This window comes from Podarcis raffonei, chromosome 10 (genome assembly GCF_027172205.1).
Source record: "Podarcis raffonei isolate rPodRaf1 chromosome 10, rPodRaf1.pri, whole genome shotgun sequence".
NCBI lineage: Eukaryota > Metazoa > Chordata > Lepidosauria > Squamata > Lacertidae > Podarcis > Podarcis raffonei.
Window position 1 is genome coordinate 47,807,604 of NC_070611.1, and position 22,240 is coordinate 47,829,843.

Sequence of the window (22,240 nt, forward strand, 5' to 3'; positions counted from 1 at the left end):
ATTTTCTCGGCGCAAGTCGTTCCGGGTCGCAGCTGACGTCACCGGAAGCGGACGCCGGAGGCGGTTGCTATGGCGACGGCAGCCGCCAGCTCGGGCAAAAGGAGCAGGAGGATGTGAGGGTTTCGTCTTTCCCTTACAAATGAAGGGAACAATTAAGATCCTATGAGGGAACTTTTTTCTTTTAAAGGTAAAAGGGTGGAATTGGGGCGTCCACGGTATATGTAAGGCGGAAGAAGACTGTCCCTCCGTTGTTTGCGAGGCAACAAGCTGCTCCGTGGCATCACGTGCGATGCCAAAATGCCCCCTAGAACCAGTCAGGAATAAGAAATGCGCGCGGATTGTTGTAGCAACATGCACGAGGGGCTGTGTGTTCCCTTATGGAATTGCTGCTTCGTTTGTATTTTATTGTTTATGAAACGTGTTCTTATCTTGTATTTTTATACCGGGAACTGCCCTGAGATTTACGGATGAAGGGCGGTATACAAATTTAATAAAATAAAATAATAAAGATATCATTTTTGTCTTTAAATTGGTCTTGTGAGAAATTCTGGCTGAGTGCCTCCCCCCCCCCCGCCCCAAAGCACCACAACTGTAGTTTAGCCATCACTGAGCTGCAGTTCCAGCACCATTAACAAACTACAGTTCCCAGTATTTTTTGCGGGGGGGGGGGTAGGCATGTCGGCTTTAAATATATGGTGTGTATACAGCCTCAGCATGAGAAACTCATATGTTGCAATAATACCTGAAATATTTGGCTTCCTAGAATCATAGAGCTGGAGAGACCAAAGAATCCGCTAGTTCAGCCCTCCATCACATGACAGATGACCATCCTGCTTAAAAACCTCCAATGAAAGAGAGTTCACCACTTTCTGAGGGAGTTCATTCCACTGTTGAACAGCTCTTACTGTCATAATGTTCTTCCTGATGTTTAGTCGGAATCAGCGTTCGAAACTCCCATTGTTCTAGGCGCTTTGTATTCTTATTAAGAAGTGTGTCTAGACACTCCATTGTGGTGCCTATAACCTAGGTTTAAGGTGCCATTTAGCTCCTAGCTTTCATATCTCAGTTTGTAACACTGGTCAGAATATCTGTTCTTGTAACTTGAATCTATTGGCTTGAGTCCTACCCTCCAGAGGAGGAGAAAACAAGTTTTCTCAATCTTCTGTGTGACAACCCTTTAGATCTTACTTGGTACTAAGTCCCACTGAAGTCTGAAGGGCTGATTTCTGAGTTTTTATGTGTTTTTATTCATAAGAGAGGCATATAATAAATTAATCAATATTTAAAATAGCATCTCAAACACAGTTCTAAAAAAAACCCCAGAACTGTAACAGCATCAGCTGCTTTTTGTAATTTGCCTCCTGTCCACCCAAACCAAAAGCCATTTGAAAGAGCCAAAGATTTGTAGCTTTTCAGGTCTGATATCATTATTCAGAATGAGAGCAAATGCTGTAAAAAATCTGCTTCTACCAACTGAGGTTCCCATCCCCTTCAATGATGGAATGCAAAGGGTTTTCAAGGTTAAAACCAGCACCATGAATATGGACTGGAAGCACATTAGCAACCAGTACCCAGTAAATATGCATAGGACTGGACTGCATATAAGGCAATCAAATCCTGAATTCATTTAAACCATTACCTGTAACATCTCAAAGTATAATTTTCACTCCCCATCTTTTTTTCAGTAGTACCTGACAGCACAGTGAAAGGGTAAAATTTGTTGATGTTGACCAACGTTTATTTGAAAAACTATATTTGGTGTTGGAATATGTCTTAGAGCTGTAGTTCTAACCAATGCAGAAAATGCATTTCCCTACCTTTCTTTTAAAGGTGCTGAAATGGCTGCCCGAGAAAGGACCACACCTGCTGTGGCAAAAGGCTCTGGATTCTGGCATGTTCCCATTGTAACCGAATATAGCCAGGAAACACAGAAACTGTTGAAAGGTAATTAAGGCTGTTAAGCAGATATTAGAACAAGACTGAGCTTTCGTAGACCTTGCCCAGCAACTCTGTACCCTGCACCAGATCATTTGGCCATGCTGCCCTGTATAATCTTCTGTGTGAATGCATTCCCACGCACATAGGTCCTTGAGATTGTAGATCCACATTCACTATCACAGTCTGCAGTCCATCTAGCACTCATCGCCCCTCTTTTGCGTCCTGTCTACACCTTGGGCAACAGCAAGTGCAGATACAGCAAAGTCTCTGCAGTTACATGAACACTGAAAGGTGCTTTCTACCAGGTCAGATCATTGAGTCATCTCAATCAGTATTGTCTGCAAAGATTGTATGCAGGGTGGGAATCTGGGACTCTCCAGATGTTACTGAACTCCCACCATTCCTGTTTATTGTCAATGCTGGTTGGGCCTGATGGGAATAGGAGCCCAACAGCATCTAGAGGGCCACAGATGCCCCACCACTGCTCTATGCTGACTGGCAACTGCTCTGCAGTCTTACCCAGACTGCTTGGACAAACAAGGGGCTGACATCATGCATACTACCACCGTGATACAGGTTTTCTTTGCGCCAATAATAATAATAATAATAATTTATTATTTATACCCTGCCCATCTGACTGGGTTTCCCCAGCCACTCTGGGCGGCTTCCAACAAAGATTAAAAATACAATCCACATGGCATGAGTATTATTGTATAAGTGCAAGAAAATGGAGTTATCTAATTTGTGGGCTTCTCACACTTCTGATTTAGCCCTCTTTATCCATGTCTACACTTAAGAGCACAAGCCAAAGAATATATATTACGTCATAATACAAATAATTTTTAATGGTGTTGAAAGTGCAAATCGGGATTATAAAGTAAAGGCCTAGTTTCAGAACCAATTTCATAAATGATGACTACAGAAACAAACCTACATCAAGTCCCTTCTTTGCCTAGCATGTGCCAGGAAGGATTTCCACACCTGCCACGATGTAGTGGAAGCAGCTTTTGGCACACTACCATAAGCTGCCCAAGCTCCCAACGCATGGAGACAAGTGCATGTGTCCTATTTGCCATGCTCTGCAGTTAGCTCCATGTCGGCAAAGATTGGGTTTCTCTCACTGCTGCTGTCCACTGAAGTTTTAATGGAAACAGATTCTAAACTGATCTGCAATTTTGTGTTAAAAAAAAAAAGCTTCTGTATAATGGCATTTCTGAATAATACTTTTAAAAATGAAAGATCCAGTACAAACTCATAAAAGTGTCTCTTTCCTTTGGATTTCTGTGGTTCAGAAGGTATTTAAATATTTGTATTCTTTTTCAGAAATATGGGGAAAATCAATTATTCCATTTGGGGGTCTCTTGAAAAGTTCAAATAGTCATCACCATTTCACCCAAGAATTCCACTTATTGAGATCAGTGGGAGCTGATGGCGAATCACGCATTTGAAGATTTAAGTAGTTATTTTGCTGTATATACTTTAACCCCCCCCCCAAAAAACCCCCACACACGTTACCTAAGATCTTTTAAGAATCTGTAGGACCATTGCTCTTCCTGTTTATGTTAAAACTAATCCTGTGAAGGTGATGATGTCCTAGGAATTTTCAGGCCATGATATTTACAGATAGCTTCTGTTTTTCAGTGATGATGCAAGAATCCAAACTTACCAACTTCCAGCAACGTCATCTCACAAACTGCATAAAGCGTGAGTTATGTCTAATTTCAGCCTTGCCGTTACACTTAGCATTGCTGCTGAGTTGTTGGTTGTTACTAGTCCAAATACGGTTTAGTCACATTCATCTTATCCATTTACAAACAAACAAATCATCCCTTTGGAAAGGAAATTAGCATTGACTCAAGCAGCTAAACAGAATGTAAGTGGAAATGAGTCATGGATGATTCCCTAACAGATACTAGTTCTATCCAGCTGTCTCTGTAGAGACATAATAAAGGCTGTTTTATTGTTCTGGTCACTGCATATACTGTAAAACTAGATTTGTAAAACTAGATTTGGGTAGTTTTTATTAAAAGCTGAGAATCAAAAGATTCTGAATGTTAAATGTCATCTACCATGCTGCACCATGCATTTGCAGCCAAACCAATTGCCAGAGCCACTGCTGAGAGGTTGTGAGTAGAGCACTGTGCATCTGCTTGGCTGTGTTAGGCCTTTGGTTCAAATCTGAGCTCTTGAAATGCTTGGTTTTTACCAAGTATACCTTTGAAGCCTCAGGATTACATTCACTTACTTCTATCAGTAAGTCACAAGATCTACTTCAATAATAATAATAATAATAATAATAATAATAATAAATAATTTATTATTTATACCCCGCCCATCTGGCTGAGTTTCCCCAGCCATTCTGGGCGGCTCCCAATCAAGTGTTAAAAACAATACAGCATTAAATATTAAAAGCTTCCCTAAACAGGGCTGCCTTCAGATGTCTTCTAAAAGTCTGGTAGTTGTTGTTCTCTTTGACATCTGGTGGGATGACGTTCCACAGGACGGGTGCCACTACCGAGAAGGCCCTCTGTCTGGTTCCCTGTAACCTCACTTCTCTCAATGAGGGAACCACCAGAAGGCCCTCAGTGCTGGAACTCAGCTGAACGATGGGGGTGGAGACGCTCCTTGAGGTATACAGGACCGAGGCTGTTTAGGGCTTTAAAGGTCAACACCAACACTTTGATCTTCTGCTCTTGGTCTTTCCTTCCTTAGGAGGTGACTCCCTTCCTGATAAATGCAACCCAACATCCAGCAAAGAACCAGAGCTTTCCAAGCCTGTCTCACCACCAAAGGCTTTTTTGTCCATCAGTCCATATGGAAGACCTCGTCTCCGGCCTGCTGAGATGTGCCGGGCAGGCGATGCATACATCCGGGAGAAATTCAGGCCCCAGGCCACCCGTAAGGAAGCAAACCTTTGCAAATGATAACATTCCCAGGGGGCTAATTTTGAAATGGGAGTTAAGTAACCATGACAACATTTTGCATTTATGTAGCGCTTCAGAATGTAAAACGGATTTAGTGCTCTTCACAACAGCCCTATCAGGTCAGCATTAACAGTCCTTCCATGTGCAATGGGTGGGTGTGTTTGTGCTGAAGCTGGTGGATAAGTGACTTGCCTAGGGCCACCAATAAGTTTATGGTTGAGGGCAGGATTTGAACTGGGAAATTCCTGGCTTCCAGCTCCTAGCCACAGCAGTGCAGTAGCTCACAAGCTTTCTTTGCAGTAACGTTTATGAAAGTTCCTGTTTGTGAAAGCTCAGCAGAATTTTTAGACCACACACTGAAATTTTACAGGTGTTAAACCAGTTTTCACACCTCTCCTCTGAAAAGCTTAATAGAATCTAGTTTCCAGGACGTTGGATCTGAAAGGAGAATGAAACAAGATTTGGAATATTTTATAGGCCCTATTTTCAATTATGGAGGTTTGGCTGGAAGGAATGTGGATGCTGTTGGGTTGGAGCTTCCCCGAGATTTGGCTTTTAATACTAAAAATTATCAAAAAGACTGGCAGAGGGGACATGAAAGAGACTTAAGAGCCTCGGATTTGAGATCTCCGGGCTGATGGCTTTCTGAGATTGATGGACTTATGCTGGGGACTGAAACCGGGAAGGGGTTTGGGTGGATTGGAAATTGGGAACTCAATGTGTATATAATATAATTTCCTTTTTGTTTTTCTTTTAATGAGCGTAGGGAAATCCGTGGAATGGAATCTTTTTCGACCCTAGGGAAACATATTAAGAATAAGTATTTAAAGTATACCCTTAAAAATATCGCAAAATCAAGGATTGTTAGAAAGATGTTGGAAAAAGAAAACTAGGTGGTTTTGGCAGAAATGATATAAAGGATTAAGTAAAAATGAACTGATGAAATTGATGAAAGAGAGAGCGCAAAACTACAATATATTAAAATAAATTTTTAAGGTTAAAAAAAAGGTTGGAAGGATTTGCTGAAATGAAAATTTTTGAACTAGAATACAAAAATGGGAGGTGTGAGGAGGTCAAGGAAATAAGTAAAAGAAGAAAGTTATGTAAAGGTTTAACTTGCTTTTCTTTTTTTCTTTTTTTTTCTCCTTTTCTAAATGATTTTTATACTTTTTTTGTCTTTTGTATTTCTTTTTTCTTTTTCTTTTTTTGTAACCTTCAAACTCTGAATAAATATTATTTTTTTAAAAAAAATAGAATCTAGTTTCCATTACTAAGGCTACAAGCCTTATGCATGTTTACCTGGGAGCAAGCCCTGTTGAACATAGTGGGACTTAATGCCAAGTAAATATGAATAGGATTGTGTTGCAACCTCTGCCCTCCTCTTACCAGTTTTGGTGCCCGCCATACCTTGCTGTGTTCAGTTTGTTTCACATTAACGTTGCTGATTGATTTGTGTCAGAACTTCTACCCAAAATATTTGTCATTTTCATGATGCATGGCCTCCGCAGCCTACAGTCTGTGGTGCCTGATTTTGATAAGTCTCCTATGCAGACACCTTTGTAGGAGCTCTCAATATCTAGCACAGAAACTGCCTGAAGAGCTTGCAATAGAAGAAAGCACTTCTCCCCCATGTTGTACATCATCTGCTTGCTTTGGCATTTGTAGGAGACCTGGAGAAGGAGAAGGAAAGACTCCAAAACATTTTTGCAACAGGAAAGGACAAAGTTGAAAAAAAGCCGAAGAAAGAGCCAGTCAAGGTAGAAGAGAAGGTCCCAGAACCAGACCGGTTTGAAGAATGTATGTACAATGGATTGCCTTGGTTGAAAGCAGTGATCTGATGCTCTATGTATGGTAGGGAAGCTGCTCTCCCATTCTGAAGCATAGGAACTGGTCAGAGGAAAGTAAGGGTTGTATTATTGGGTTCAGGGAGAGCCCTAAGTAAAGAAATCTCCCTTATTGTGTCTTGTCAAAGAAAGTTACCTCACTAAGTAGGAACTATAGAGTGCAGGACAAATTCCACCCTATAAACATGGTCAGTAGTGCCCTCTGTTCCCCGTGATGGCACTACAGCAGTCTGATACAAGATTAATACATATTTAAGATGGGTATAATGAGTTACAAGGGCTAGTTTCGTGTCTGAGCACATACAGTGCAGACCTGACTCAGTAAAGCTGTCCAAATATACAAGCAGACTAGGCAGGCAGCCTAGTTTTCCTAGTTAAATGAACTCCTGCCACAATAGAAACAGCACATGTATTGTGGGCTTGTGTCCTCTGTGTAAAGTGAATTCACACTGCAGACTCCCATTAGTTTAGGAGCCCCAGAGGTGCATCCCATTTGCATGGGAACGCCTTCACAGTGCCAGTGCCAGCTGGGACATCAAAAACCTTGAGTTGAGCTCATTCTGAAAAGCATCTGCCAGTGGTGCGGGGGAATATTCTCATATTTGATTTGGAAAACATGCTGAGTAGGTGATATACATACATGCAAGTTGGGAAAGCTATGCATATTTTCCTCCGCATTCAAATATGTTGATTGGTGGTGATCAGGCAAAAGTCATTTCATAAACTGCTCTGATGATTGGTGGGAGGATGGTATAAAATTAAATACTTTTATAAATAAAAATAAAATAAAAAGGAAACAAAATGTTATTTTAAATTTTTAGGACAGTATTTTTACAATATTTGTAATTGTTTACCTTTTTTTAGTAATTGTTTTATACCATTTTTTAATAGGATTGTATTTTTAATGTATACTAAGGCACCTGTGTGGTGTATCAAAACTAGAAGGGCAGAATATAAATGCTCTGATGAAAGATTCCTGCTGGATCAGCGTAAGGGCCATCCAATCTAACATTCTGGCAAGCAAATGCTGGCTTGTACTTGTTGCCCTCCAACCACAGCAAATAGAACTTATATGCTCAGCTCCTCTGAATTTGGAGTTCCTATTTAGTTATTATAGCTTAGCCTTCACCAAGTGAGTAGTCCAAAACATCTGGAGGGCACCACACCCATCTTCCCTGGCCCTTGAGCCATGCTGCCTGGGGTTGATGTATATTGGACACCAGCAAGTTGATATCCATAAATTTGCTCAGTCCCATTTTAAAGTTACCTAAGGCTCTGACCGCCACTTTTATATTGCAGGCAAATTCGACAAATTAATTTGGCACTGTGGGAAGACTTCCTTTTCATACATGTAAATAAACCAATTCAGTCATCAAGCTTTCTTTCCAAGAGAGCAATGGTCCTTTCCAAGTTTAAAGAGCATACTAAAAATGAATACAATATGTGTAGTAATTAGGAAATTGGATAAGTCAGAGTTCCGGGAGTACTTATGTGTTCCTGCCTTCAGGCTCCCTCATTCCATTGTTTCATTTTCTCTCCCCCCCCCCCCAATAAAATACTCAGTGGTTAATGAAGTTCAAGATAGAAAGAGGTTTCTGGAAGAAATGGAGGCCCTGGGACAAGGCAAATTGTACCGAGGGATCATCCTCACTGAAATATCACAGGTATGTGGCCTCTTCTGGTTTGGACATTCTGTCATGTATAGTACTGAGCGTTAGTGTTCTAGTCTGATAACTGGCCATAATCTATTTTGAGAAGGTGGGGAAAGATTGACCGCCAGGTATATGAAAGATATGAAGAGCCTTAAAAAAAATGCTACAGGTGTGGGAGTAAATCTCTGATACTTGTTGCATGTAATTTTGTGATGAAAGTGTCTGGAATTCTCACTGTCTCCCCTTTCCCTGCTTTTCGCAGAAGGTACGAGAGATGGAGATCATCGACAAACAGAGGAGTGCAGAACTGAAAGAGGCGATGGCTAAATCCTTCAATATAGGCAACAAACCTGACCCTGAATGCACAAGTCAAGAAGACCAGTAGTCCTTTCCCACTCCAGAACATGATTATTGCACAAGGGTGCCAGAACTAGGCTTTCCACAAGACAGTTTCAGAAATGGCTCTTAGCCCTTAAGTGGCAAATGGAAGTTTCAGTGCCCCCAGGGGCTTTGTTTTTGCAGGAACTCAAAACATTCTATTTTCATAGCTCTTAACAGCAAGAGGCCTTTTCGAGGGTGTGGTTTAAAAGCAGCCATAGGATTAATGCCTGGCTACAGTAAAGGGCATGAATGGGCATTTCTTCTTTAAACAGACCAGCAAGGGGTAGAACTTCCACACACCTATCTAGTCTCAATATGAAGCATAACAGGATGCAGTTTTCTAGAAGGTTGTGCTTCTGCTTGTTAAAATCACAATAGCCTATTATAGGAAGTGTTTGGGTCAAAAGCTTCTGTCTAAGCTCATATCCTTTACTTTTCACACATTTTCCGGTGAAAGTTAATGCTGCCGTCTCTTACAATCTTGTGTACAATTATACCTGACAAATAATGTTGCCTGCTGCTTCAGAGCTAATAAGAACACTGTGATGACTTGTTTTTAATTTTATGGCTACCTCAGTGAGATTGGGAGCATGTAGGAACATGTCAGGACCAACCTAGATATAACAGAGGGCACCCATGTTTGTTTAGTCACAGGCCTACCCCATTCATGACTAAAGCTGGGGTCGAGGAGGGCTGATATCTTATTTGCTTTAACTCACTGTGCTCTGTCACTTGAAACATTTTCTGGCTGTTTAGCTCATGGTTGGTATTGGAACCAGGGCAAATGCCTGAAGTGACAAGAATGGAAAGAGGTAAATTGGGGAGGGAGGAGGCAACCAGCTCCCCTTACCTTTTATTGTAAAAAGAAAACTTACTCCAGTTTAGTTGTGGGGCAGAAGTGTGAATACAAAATACAGCTGCCCCCTCAAGGCTAGTTTACCCCTCATATACTCTTCTCATATTATTATTTTTAAAAACAAGACTGGTATGAAATATATACCTGAGACGTCTCTATTTTATATGCCCTGGGACTACCTTTATATGAGAGGGTCTGTTTTGTTTCTACTGTGATTCAAAATGGAGAAATAAACACCAACACTGTTGCTAAATACAATAGTTTTATTTCATTTGTTTGTTCCCTGCATGTAAGTGGAGATTGTGGTTAATACAGTGTAATTCTGTCCATCAGGGCTAGGGGGATTTGTGATGGGAGCCTCTCTGGTGGCATTTTGTAACAGTTTTGTTTTAGAGGGGAATGTTGTGCTCTGGGATCAAACCCCAGGGTGGCCTTTCTGTGGAGAGCAGGATTCAGCAGGAGGTCGTCATCCACTTATGGGGAATGATAACAAGGCCCCGAACCAACCCCGGCAACACTGATGAACTCAGATCCCCTTCTGGGACAGCGTAGGCTGAGCATCATAGCCAGGGACTGGCCAAACATTCCATCATATTTGGATAAGGCAGCACAGCAATTTGCTCTGGGCTGGTAGTCTACTCTGCTAACAAGAACCCAAGACTAACAGCTGACTAACCAACACCTACAATACTATCAGTGTTTAACTCAGACCAAACAAACATCTCAATAAATAGCTCCTCCACTCGGAGGAGAAGGCAGAAAGGAAGGTGGGAAGGCCCCTTCCCTCCCAGCACACACGCAAACACACACACGCGCAAACAAATAAAAACAAAGCTGGAAGGGAGAGGTGGAAATTCAAGCTAAGGAAGCAGTATAGAAAGGAGCCCTCTTGCACTCTTAGGAAAGTATATACATGTCAAGCTGAGGGGGGAGCAGCTGGAATCCCCCCCAAATGGGCTAAGGGTGGCACTGGTGAGCAAGGCAAAAAGGAAACCTTGTTGGCATTGAGTACAGCATCAGATCTTACGCCCTCACAGTGGAGGGGAACGTTGGACCCTTTCCCAGCCCACTGTGTCCCTTTGAAGAGCACCATGGATGAAATTTAGCAGCAGCAACCAAGAGGGTGAAAAGGCCCAGTGAGTGTCCAATTCAGACCTTATCAAGTACATGAAAATCCAACCCCCTTAAGCTTTCCTCCCTGCATTGCTAAAAACAGTTTCCAAGAGACTCGGCATTTGCAGCACATTGGCAGCAGGAGAGAAATAGGCCACTGGTTAGCTCTTGGCTGTTTCTATCCGCCCTTATGGCATGGAAGCATTTCCCATGATACTCGGTTTAACAGTTTTAAGCCAAAACAAAAAAATAACCATGCTCCAAAAGCCCAAAACCTTTCCAAATGACCCAAGTGGGATTTCTGACTAGCAGGCTAATGAGAAAAGGGATTTGGAGCAGGGGAGAGGAGTCCCCGTCCCTGGACTACTATGGAAAGTCTCCTCCTCCCCGAAGGAGAGGGGTACGAGGCACATGTGACTATCACAGTTGAGAGACGGGAGGGGGACAATTAGTGCAAGTTTCCCACAGACACCCAAATTCTGCACCGCTCAGAACCAGTAATAAGAAGTACACACGTACAACCGAGGAAGCCTAAAGCTATTTCACTTTCCCACCCCTACCCAGAAGCCAAAGAAACAAGTAGCTTCCTCCTCCAGTCTGTCCCTCCAACTATTTCAGTGCTGACTAGGCTTGCCCCACCTCTCTCCCCTTTTACTAGGCAAAGGAGCTTCTGTTGATGGAAGCTGACGGAATTTCTCCGAGGGAAGCCAGCTTTGGTGTATGGCGAGGCATAGCATTGGTGGTGGCGGGAGGGCAGGGAAGGAGCAGGAGGCAGAAGCCCCATTTGCCAGGTGGCCGGCCAAACAGGACCGGTTTTGTCCCTCCCCGCTTCTGGCTGCCTCCTGCTTTAGCTTTTCTCCTTGGGCGACTTGCTCTTTGACTCATGTTTGTTCCCAAGCAGTTTCAACACTTTCATGGGCTTGAATTTCCCTCTCTTCTTGCTTTCAGCTTCGGTCTCCTTATGAAATTCTGGAGAAAGGAGGGAGGGGGAGAGAGAAAGTACAGTGATCACTTTCTGTGGAATGCACCTGGGGTTGGGCAAGAGAGGAAGGTAAGAAACTGTTTTCAGCTGAGTCAGACAGGCGCTCAGCACTGGCAGCAGCTCTCCAGGGTTTCAGACAGGAGACGCCAACACTATTTGGAGATGCCAGGGACTGAACCTGGGCTAAAGTCCTCCCATATATATCAGGATCTTCATGCAACAAGTCTACACAAAGCCTACCCTGGCAAATGCTTGTAACATCATGGATGCTACAGTTCTATACTAAAATTAAGATTCAGTAACCAGAAAATCCAAATGCCTCAAGGGATTACATTAGCTAAATTAGCATAAATCTGCTTATTTGCATGCTTCAGACAACAGGCCATTTGTCAAGTCAGGACAAGCATTGTTTACAGAATCTGGAATTATTATTCTGCAAGGGATTGAGAAAGGAGGATCATCACCTGTGGAAAAATGCAAAAAGGGAGGAATAGCAACCACTAAATAGATTTGTGACCCTTGCTGTTTGCCAAAGCAAATATGCACCTAAAGGGTATATTAGATGACTGTATTAGAAACAGTCTCAAGCTGGAATTATCCCTGGGTGTTCAGGGTTGATCCCAAAGCTTTGTACATCCTGCCATTCTGCAGGAGTCCAGAAAAAACCTGTAATGTTTTCTTAGTCACTGAATTTGGTTTCCTGATTAAAAGAAAAAAGAAACCAGGAGGACAGAAAAAGGTTTCTAGCCTTTTTGGATGTGAAGAAAATGCTTGTAAATGCAGTTAAAATCTCAGAAGCCATAAAGGAGACTGAATTTCCTATGTTTGGGGGCAGGGCTTTCAGTGCCTTGCATAGTTTCTTGCCCTGCCCTGTGGCTAGCAAAACCAGACTAAATTAGCAAATTAGCAAAAACAAGCATGCATCCATGAAAGAATTTCCATGGCTTTCATTCTTCCTCTAAAATAGTTGCTGCAGAAGGGAAGGGAAAACTTAGATTCCCTTTGCCCCCCAAGCAACTATTAAGAGGGAAGGATTCAGATTTAGGTGCAATGTCTCAGAGCTTCCTCCTTCTGTATTGCAACTGCTTCCGAGATGAAGAACAGGACCTAGGCTATAGGGATTATGTGCTGCCCTGTGCTGGGAGCGATATTCCCCAACAACAGAGGAAACATGCATGCACCACCCATGGCCAAAGGCAGTTTGGGGAGAAAGCTGAGGAGCATTTGACATCCTTTCCGTCCCAAATCCCCCCCACCTCGGCTTCCTGCCCCTACTGCATCTGCAAGCAGAAGGCTACTTTCCTGAGTGATCAGCAGGATTACAAAAAATAAGAAAAATTATGCAAATTTACTTAATTTTGCATTTAAGTCATACAATTCAGCTTTTCTTGGAGCAGAATTCAAATTGCTTGAGTGCATACTTTTAGTGTGTTCAGTATGGAAAGGACACATAAGCACACTGTGTCCTGGTTAACAGTCGTTTTAACTATCTAAATGAAAGGTGGGTTAGAAATATTTTAATAAATAATATTCAGGAACCAATGCCTTAACTCCTGGACCTCTCTTACCTTTCTTTTTAATCATGGCTTCCAGCATTTTGTCCTCTTCTTCTTCCCTGGTAAAACAAGGGGAAGGAATAGTAAGATTTGGTCTTTGCCAGAACAGGTCAAATTTGCAGATGACACCAAACTGGGAGGGGTGGCTAACACCCCAGAGGACAGGATCACACTTCAAAACGACCTTGACAGATTAGAGAACTGGGCCAAAACAAACAAGATGAATTTTAACAGGGAGAAATGTAAAGTATTGCACTTGGGCAAAAAAAATGAGAGGCACAAATACAAGATGGGTGACACCTGGCTTGAGAGCACTACATGTGAAAAGGATCTAGGAGTCTTGGTTGACCACAAACTTGACATGAGCCAACAGTGTGACGCGGCAGCTAAAAAAGCCAATGCAATTCTGGGCTGCATCAATAGGAGTATAGCATCTAGATCAAGGGAAGTAATAGTGCCACTGTATTCTGCTCTGGTCAGACCTCACCTGGAGTACTGTGTCCAGTTCTGGGCACCACAGTTCAAGAAGGACATTGACAAACTGGAACGTGTCCAGAGGAGGGCAACCAAAATGGTCAAAGGCCTGGAAACGATGCCTTATGAGGAACGGCTAAGGGAGCTGGGCATGTTTAGCCTGGAGAAGAGGAGGTTAAGGGGTGATATGATAGCCATGTTCAAATATATAAAAGGATGTCACATAGAGGAGGGAGAAAGGTTGTTTTCTGCTGCTCCAGAGAAGCGGACACGGAGCAATGGATCCAAACTACAAGAAAGAAGATTCCACCTAAACATTAGGAAGAACTTCCTGACAGTAAGAGCTGTTCGACAGTGGAATTTGCTGCCAAGGAGTGTGGTGGAGTCTCCTTCTTTGGAGGTCTTTAAGCAGAGGCTTGACAACCATATGTCAGGAGTGCTCTGATGGTGTTTCCTGCTTGGCAGGGGGTTGGACTCGATGGCCCTTGTGGTCTCTTCCAACTCTATGATTCTATGATTCTAGGTGAAGTAAAGCTTCTAAAAATATGTCATTATGCCATAGAACACAAGAAGCTGCTCTTCTCCCGATCCTGCCCAGCCAATGGTTTCTATGCTGGGGGATAGGACCCTATGACCCTCCCCTGGAAGCTGTTGGGCTCCAACTCCCATCAGTCCCAGCCATCATGGCCAATGGTCAGGGATGATGGGAGCTGTAGTCCAGAAACAACTGGCAGGCCACAGGTTCACCATCCTTGGCCCAAGTAAGAAAGTCATTCTTTCAGATCCCAAATGTACCACATCTTTGGGCAAGCTCCTAGCACCAGCTCCCTTGGACAAAGCTCTTGTGTCTTCTCTAGGGAAGATGTTCACTATAAAAATGGTATTTGGGGCCATGCAACTACAGCCATCTTTACAGTCACCCCAGCCCTGTTATTTAGAAGTAGGCAGGCCATTTCCAACCACTCCCCCTTCTGCTACCTTTGCCGGTCCTCGTCCAAGCAATTGACAATGGCATTCCGCTGCTCAATAATGGTCACCAGTTCTTGCATCAGCACCTTCTCCCTCACGCGGTCCTCATCTGTCCAGTCTTTCTCTGTCCACCAAGAAAGAGAGAGGTGAGTAGGCGATTATTTATTTACTAGGTGTTTGTACTTATAAGCCCACCTTCCTTGAAACCATCCCGGAGCGGATTACAAAAAAATGTGACAATTAAACAAGTACAGTTTACGTTAAAATCGTAAAATGAAAGCACAAGAACACCCAACAGCAAAACATCAGCACAGAATAGCAGCAAAGAGCAATGCAAGAGTTATGTGATGGAACTTCCTAGGGTTAGATGGTCACACTTCTGCTCTGCGAAGGATTACGTGACAAGTGTGCACTTGAACCCTGTGTGCTCCTCCTTTTAACACAAACAGTGCTAAAGTCTGAGCAAAGTTCTGGCTTTCTAGCCTAGCACATGCCACCCAAAAGATAAAAGGTGGCCCTTATGAAGGGGCACAACCCATGGAATTGTGTGGGACAGAGTGTGTCAGTTCCAGATAAAATGGGTGAGAAAATCTGTGTCCTTCAGAAGTTGCTGGACTACAACCCCCATCACCCAACACAGGGTGCTGGCTAGGACAGACAGGAGTTTTAGCTCAGCAACCTCTGGAGGGACCCAGGTTAGCCACTCCTGAGTCGAAGGGGTCTCAGGTAGCAGAGTTGAGGAAAACCTCTGTCTGGGTCCCCAGAGAGCCACTGCCCTTCAGAGTACACAGAACTAGGCTGGGCAAAGCAATGTGTAAGGCAGTGACTCAGTACAAGAGTGCTCCATGTTCCTTTCTTGCCTGCGAGGCTGAACATCTTCCAAGTTCTCCTCACAAAGGGTCAATTGTGGCTCAAGAAACACTGGGTTTTGCTCACTATGTTCTTCCCCATACCTCTCTACAGATCATCCGTGCCTTGAGACTGTTTTGAGAGCTTCCCTCTTGCTGGACTTTCATTAACTAACTAGGGCAGGAAATGCCATCGACTGAAGGCTGGCAGTAGGGAAAGAACCTCTCGTTTTATTGAACAGTGCTCTCTGCTGGCAGTCAATGTGCGTTGAGATAATATTCTGCTCTGGATAGTATTCCGCCTACATATAGGTTCATGTCAAAACTCTGAAATCCTTCAATCTCAGCAAGCCTTAGAATAGCCCTGTAAGGTAGGCCACTATTATTCTGTTCGTACTGCAGATGAGATTGAGGCTGGGAATCTATGGCTTGCCAAACGCCACCTAATGCACCCATGGCAGAGAGAAGGTTCAAACTACGGAGTTCTCCTCTTAGCTGACACAGTAACAGCAGTTGTCTAAACTAGCAACACTTGGGCCATAGTGAAAGAACAGCTGCTGGGCCCCAGGTATCAGGCAGTTTCCTAGCCTGCCATTCCATCAGCCTGAAGCATACGGAAGAAAGGACCACTCCATCAGCTCCACTGAGAAGCTGTCTCCAGCAGGCTTTTCTTCTCCCTCAAATGCCATCTTGCCATTGTGTTGTACTGCAGCAGAGCAAAGGGAAGGGAAGCAGGACCACTTTACTGGCTCTGATGCAAAATCAGAAAACTTTTGGCTGTTCCTCTCCTTGAGCAGTTTCCCTTCCAGTAGTCAAATGAACTCCATATCTAAGAACTAGTTTCTGAGTTTCGTTTATTTCCTCCTCCTGCCCAATCCTTTTTCCTTTTGTGTTGTGTCTTTCAAATTTTAAACCTAGGGACAGGGGTGTTTGTGGAATGCTCTCCTTAGGGAGGTGCGTCTGTACTGACTTTCAGAAGAACTCTAAAAACATTCCTGTTTCTCCAGGCATTTGATGGCTGAAAGACACTACTCTTGGCAGCCCTGAGGTCACCGAATGAAATAATGTATTTAGCTGGTTTTTAGAATGTGTTTAACATGCTTGTAACTGTTTTTAGTTGTGATTTATCATGGCTGTTTCTGCCGTCCTAGACTTTTTCGGCAGGAAAGGTAGGATATAAATTGGATGAATGATTTATTGATTGCTATTCAGTCTTTTTTTGGCTGAAGAGTAGGGTAAATAAACAAGCAAACGGACATACACAGTTTTAAGGATACTGAAGGAATTGTAAGCACCTTATGAAGAAACATACTTAGGCTAACACTCAAAGTGAGCAGCCTGGAGCACTGGCTCTCCCAGCAAAACCTGAGCACACCAGGGGAACATGAAACAGCTCACATTGCCTGGCATGGTCTCCTCACGTAGGTCCTGTAACACTGCTCCCTTCAAATGCATCCAAAATCATTTTCAAGTCATTCTCAAATGCTACGGCAAAGATCACTTTTTTAAAAACTGCTTGTATCACACCCTGAGAGACATACCAGGTTTGTTGAGGAGGCATCGCAGCTCATACTCCACGTCAGCCTGACGCTGCTCCAAGTTCTGCTGCTTAAAACTAAAAGGAAGGAAAAGAGGAGAGTTACATGCTAGCACCAAGATGTGGGAGCAGTGGGATGGGAATCTTCAGCAAGGCAAATATATTTTTTATTTTTAACAAAATTTGCATAAACCGCTTAACTGGAAGTAAAACTTGGAAGTGGTTTACAAAAGGCATAAAATATACATTAGAATTATTGATAAAGTTATTTTTAAAAAACAATATATATAAATAAAATCAGCTAGGCTAAAATGGCACATTAAAATGTCTGTCAGTTTTTACATGTTTGGGTAAAGTTTCTGGAAGGTGCTGAAAAGAGTACAGTAAAGGCACCTGCCTGGTGTCAATAGGCAGTGAGTTCCAGAGTTTTGGTGGTGCCCCCCTGCAAGATCTACTTCTTACAAGTGCAGAACTAATATTATGTGGCATCTGTAATAGTGTCGGTTAACTAGCTCATCCTTCTTGCCATTATGGCATTCCCTACCACAGCTGACTCAGCAAAGTCCAGATTCTTTCAGAAGGTTGAAAGATCCACTCCTGGATGAGGAATCTGAGCCTCTCAAGATGCTGCTGGATGACAGTTCCCATCATTGCTGACCACTGGCCATGCTGGCTGGAGACAATGGGAGATGGAGCCCAACAACATATGGCGCCCCAACCTCTAATCTACCTGTTTGGGATGGCCTTCGGCGCTTGGGATTGAGCCTGCAATTGCCCCCTAGAAAGCGTGTGGCCATTCATCAACCATGTGTACTTACATATAGATGAGTTCAGACTCCCGGCGCACCAGCATGTGCTTCTCGTGGATGAGCTTGAACCAGTCGACCAGCAAGCCATCTTCAGGAATATCTGCTGGTCAAAGGGACGGAGGAAGGAAAAGAGCTGAGAAGGCCACATGGGTATGAAGCTACCTTATTGTCCTGGCCTATCTCAGATAAGAAAGATGCACATCTGACAGTTAACTCTTTGTTGGCTAGAGAAACACTTACAGCAGCTTCCATCGTGCTCTGGATACACATACTGCACTCACACACTTCTAGCCTCTATGCAGCTGTCCATAGGTCTGGGCCCTACGGAGAAGTTGCAGCTACAATGGGGCCCCCTCCTATCCTCAGGCTTATCTGACGGGTGGCATGCCCTCAATCTGAGACGACCTGCACAGAAGTTGTCACTGCTCTTCCCTTTTCAAGCCCCTCCTGCTCCCAGGAGACAGTGGGACAGAGGAAGGTGGGGAATCTACTGACCTGTCCCTTGCCTGAACCGTCTCTCCTTCTGCCTTGAATTGCCCTGGCTCCTGCCTTGTGGGTGGCATGGCATCCCATAAATCACTGGTCCCTCTCTGGGGTCACTACCCTGTCCGCCTGCCTCTGCCACACACTCTTCAGAGCCTGACACCAATACTGAATTAGACCATTGGTTCATCTACCTTGGCAGTGGCTCTCCAGGGTTTCAGACCAGGGGACTTTCTCAGCCCTACGTAGAAATGCCAGGGACTGAACCCAGATCTCTGCCACGTACACCATGTGCTCTACCACTGAGACCTTCCCTGAGATCTGCCCACCACAGAGGCAAAGGGATGAGGCAGCTACAGCAGCTCTTACTGTGAGTCCACATTAGCTTCAGGGCACCTGAAACCTAGAAATGCTATTTTTGAAGCAGAACCAGGACACGCATAGAGGCATTTCCTCAATCACCTCCATCTCCGGACACAAATACCAAACAACCTGGAGGGTTGGCTTTTGTTTTTAAACCTGACCCATCTTTTCCAAATTGCCAACGCTTAACCTCTTCCCTCCTTGCCTTTCCTCTGAACACAGAAACCCTTCTGCCTGAAAGTTCCCTAACCAAGTATTACGTGGTATATATTTTAACAAACATGGATAATTCATATACATAGAATATTTTTTAACATTCACCCCATGAATATACACAGTTGGATAAGCAAAGATGGGCAGGTGGTGCCCAAGCCGTGGAAAAGCAAACTTGGCTGCTTTATATCAGGTGCGGGAAAACCTTTGGCCTTCCGGGTGTTGCTGAACTACAACTCCCAGCAGCCCCAGCAAGCATGGCCAAAGATGACGATAATATATCCTGCGAATCTTCCTGCCTTCTGCCTCGCCCTGCGCAGCCTCACAGGCAGCGATCCACCACCCTACCATTATTTTCCATGCTGCGAAGCTTCCTTTCCAGCTCAACCCCTCGATGCTCCAGCTCATCCAGCTGTTGCTCAATGCTGTCCATCTCGCCGTAGATGTCCTCCACTGGAACATACTGGTCTGACTGAACCTGTAAAAAAGGCAAGGAACCAAGGATCATGCTTCCTGTTTCTAACAAGGCAGGCGTGGCTTTCTAGAAGATAACTACTGACTCCAGGGTGGAAGTAGGGAGATAAGAGTCATGGGGAATACATTAAAAAAAATATGTATCTGTGAATTAGGGCAAGATGTAGGGCAGAACCTGGCAGGGGTGTCCCACCCAAAATCCCTCCTAGCCTCCTTACCTAAAATTATCACTACTGAATGTTTCAGATGGTTTCCTACACAATCATGAGGGGCAGAAACTTGTTTTGGCTGACATTCTTAAGCCTGCAGGCCTAACTAAACATGCCCTGGCCCCACTTTGACCTGTGCTGTCATTTCCCCAAGCCTTGCCCCAGCACCTGCCCCAAACAACTGTTCCTTTGCAAGCAAGGCTTGCCTTCAGCACCTTTAAAGCCAGGTTTCAGACTCAGCATTTAGAATCTGCCCCAGCAGCTTTTGTTATGGTGTAGCTTTCAAAGGAAGCCACAACCACTGCATACAAATGCCTCACACCAGCCCTTAGCTCTCAATCACCCTGCTAGAAAGTATGCAATCCCTCTCCACAGGGGTGGTATTCAATTAAGTTTTACTCAGAGTAGAACCCACTGAAGTTAACAAACACGACTGAGTTAGCTCAGTTAATTTAAATACTCCTTTTGTGAGTGATTTGTGGGAATTTAAGTAGCATGGCAAACAAGACAGAAGCCACCAATCCTCGTTACCTTCCGTTTAATTAGCGGGAAGCCATGTCCCGGAGCAGGAGGCCTCGCTGGCTTGGGTCCCTTTGGAGTTTTCTTAATGGAGGGGGATGTGACAGGCGACGGCTTCCGGTTGAAGGGATTCTCTTTGCAGGATGACTGGGGACAAACACACCAAGCACAATATCAAAATATACCTCTTGGGCTGAACCACAATGGGATCCTGAACCTGCCACTCCACCCTGGCACTTTTGAGGACCATATCTCTGGAACAGGGACTCAGCTCTGGCACGGGGTAACCAGGCCTCTTTTGCAACAGACACAGGCCAGAGACTCCTGATTCTGAGCAAGGGAAATGAGGCAGTGCACAAGAGAAATCACAAATGCTGAGGACACTCCCGACAGCCATGCTCAGCAACTGAGGACATGCCAGCCACAGTAAGACTGCCCTGCAGTTCAAGGGATCCTGGTGGTACAGGGAATTGCATGGTGGAGCAGTGGGTTTTACATTTCCCAAGGTAAAAGATGGAGGGAGAGAGGCTGACACAAAACCCTGCAGCACTCTGTGGCTGGGGAGTTTCGTGCCAGCCCCCTCGTCAGCAGCTCATGAGCCACAGGCAGCCTTCATTTCAAGCCCTCTGCATGTGATCAGTTTAGGCCTATGTTAATGGGAAGGGGGAGAGAATGGAGCAAAAAGCCAAAACTGATGGGAGAGATAAAGCAGGAGTGGGGGAATCAGAAGCCCCCCAATCAGCCCCCCCTAAGCACCATTAAACACAGCCCTAACAGACCTTTCCCTTGAGAACAGCCTTTGTTGTGCATGCCATCTTTAAAGCAGCATTGTCGGAGGATCTGAAACCCTGTGCAATACTTCATAACAGCAGCTTCTACCCAGAGTTAATTATTTGTAAGGCTGCGAAATAAGCAGTACATAACATAACCAGCGGGTGGTGCTAGAGGCGAGAGTGGAGAGCAGGCCAAGAAGTTGTCATGTCTCTGGGAATACAGTGGCGTCTTGGTTTACAACCATAACCTGTTCCGGAGGTCTGGTTGTAAACCAAAACAGGTTGTAACCGAAGGCGCGCTTTCGCCAATGGGTCCTCCCCCCCAAAATTGGTTGTAATCCAAAAAAAATGAGTTGTAATCCAAAATAGGAAAACACACACTTCCGGTTTTGACGTGGTTGTAATCCAAAACGGTTGTAATCCAAAGCGGTGGCAAACCAAGGTACCACTGTACGAAGACAGTGAAGCCCTAACTCTGGCTGGGACTTCCTGGCCAGATGCTTTGTTACACACACAAACATGCACATGGACACATAAAAACTTCTCAGTTCATTTCAGGGACCTTTCAAAGTAACAGAGCAAGGCAAAAGGTCATTGTTTTTCAAAAACCTGCAGGGACGAAGGATGGATCTCATGACCAGAACCTAGGAAAGCGACTCCAACTTACCTTTGGCTGTGCTTTGGGTGATGGAGAGCTCCTGGCAGCCGCACCACTCAGCTCCGAGGCCAAGAGGATAGGCGTGGGAATGGCCCCGGCCGAAGGCTTGGGGGAGGCTCCCCCAGGAGAGGTTTTCAAGTTCCCAGATGAAGAGGTTTGGGCAGTCTGTGAATGTCCCCCTTGTGCCTCGCTGCCATCGCCAGCCAAATCGCTGGAGGACGAAAAAGAGGAGTTGGCTGAGCTGCTGGGCAGGGCCGTGGGACACTCCTCACCAGAGGAGGAGAGGCGGGGGAGTGGGGGGCCTGAGGAGGAGACGATGGAAGTGGTGGCCGGGACGTGGACTGCGGGCTCCGAGGAACTCTTGGGCACGGAGGTCTCATCTGAGTCGTCCGTGCCCTTGGCCAAACACTCAGATGCGATGCTCTCCAGGCTCAGGGCGGGCGAGGGGGTGGAGGAAGACGGCTCCGAGCGGGACAGTCGGGAGATGGGGTGGTGAGCTGCAACGAGGGGAAAGTACAGGTGAGACGAAAGCGGGGGAACTCAGGCCCAAGCATGGCCCTTTAGGCCTCTCTGCCCAGCCCTCTGAACCCTTCCCATGCCACACCTCCCACTGGCCTTGCTTTGGCCCCCAATTTGCCTGCATGGAATGTGTCCTTGAACTCCGA

At 44.7% G+C, this 22,240-nt stretch overlaps 2 protein-coding genes across 3 annotated transcripts in view; one reads left to right on the forward strand and one right to left on the reverse strand.

Moving 5' to 3' along the window:
• Window positions 1-59: 59 nt before the first annotated feature.
• On the forward strand, window positions 60-9,853 carry C10H22orf23 (chromosome 10 C22orf23 homolog). Its single transcript, XM_053407095.1, has 7 exons — window positions 60-187; window positions 1,831-1,944; window positions 3,580-3,642; window positions 4,651-4,836; window positions 6,528-6,659; window positions 8,270-8,370; window positions 8,621-9,853. The coding sequence occupies exons 1-7, from the start codon at window positions 163-165 to the stop codon at window positions 8,741-8,743; spliced, it is 744 nt and encodes a 247-aa protein (XP_053263070.1). The 5' UTR covers window positions 60-162; the 3' UTR covers window positions 8,744-9,853.
• The window catches only part of MICALL1 (MICAL like 1), a 32,596-nt gene continuing 20,200 nt past the window's right edge, over window positions 9,845-22,240 (reverse strand). The window contains exons 9-16 of one of the 2 annotated variants that reach the window (XM_053407080.1): window positions 21,585-22,072; window positions 20,157-20,291; window positions 19,291-19,420; window positions 17,893-17,983; window positions 17,079-17,152; window positions 14,699-14,813; window positions 13,259-13,305; window positions 9,845-11,677 (exon numbers count right to left, since the gene is read on the reverse strand). In XM_053407080.1, coding sequence (XP_053263055.1) covers window positions 11,556-11,677; window positions 13,259-13,305; window positions 14,699-14,813; window positions 17,079-17,152; window positions 17,893-17,983; window positions 19,291-19,420; window positions 20,157-20,291; window positions 21,585-22,072 — 1,202 coding nt within the window. In that variant the 3' untranslated portion in view covers window positions 9,845-11,555. Of the gene's footprint in view, window positions 11,678-13,258; window positions 13,306-14,698; window positions 14,814-17,078; window positions 17,153-17,892; window positions 17,987-19,290; window positions 19,421-20,156; window positions 20,292-21,584; window positions 22,073-22,240 lie in introns of both variants that reach the window. The other variant, XM_053407079.1, reaches the window with a different exon arrangement.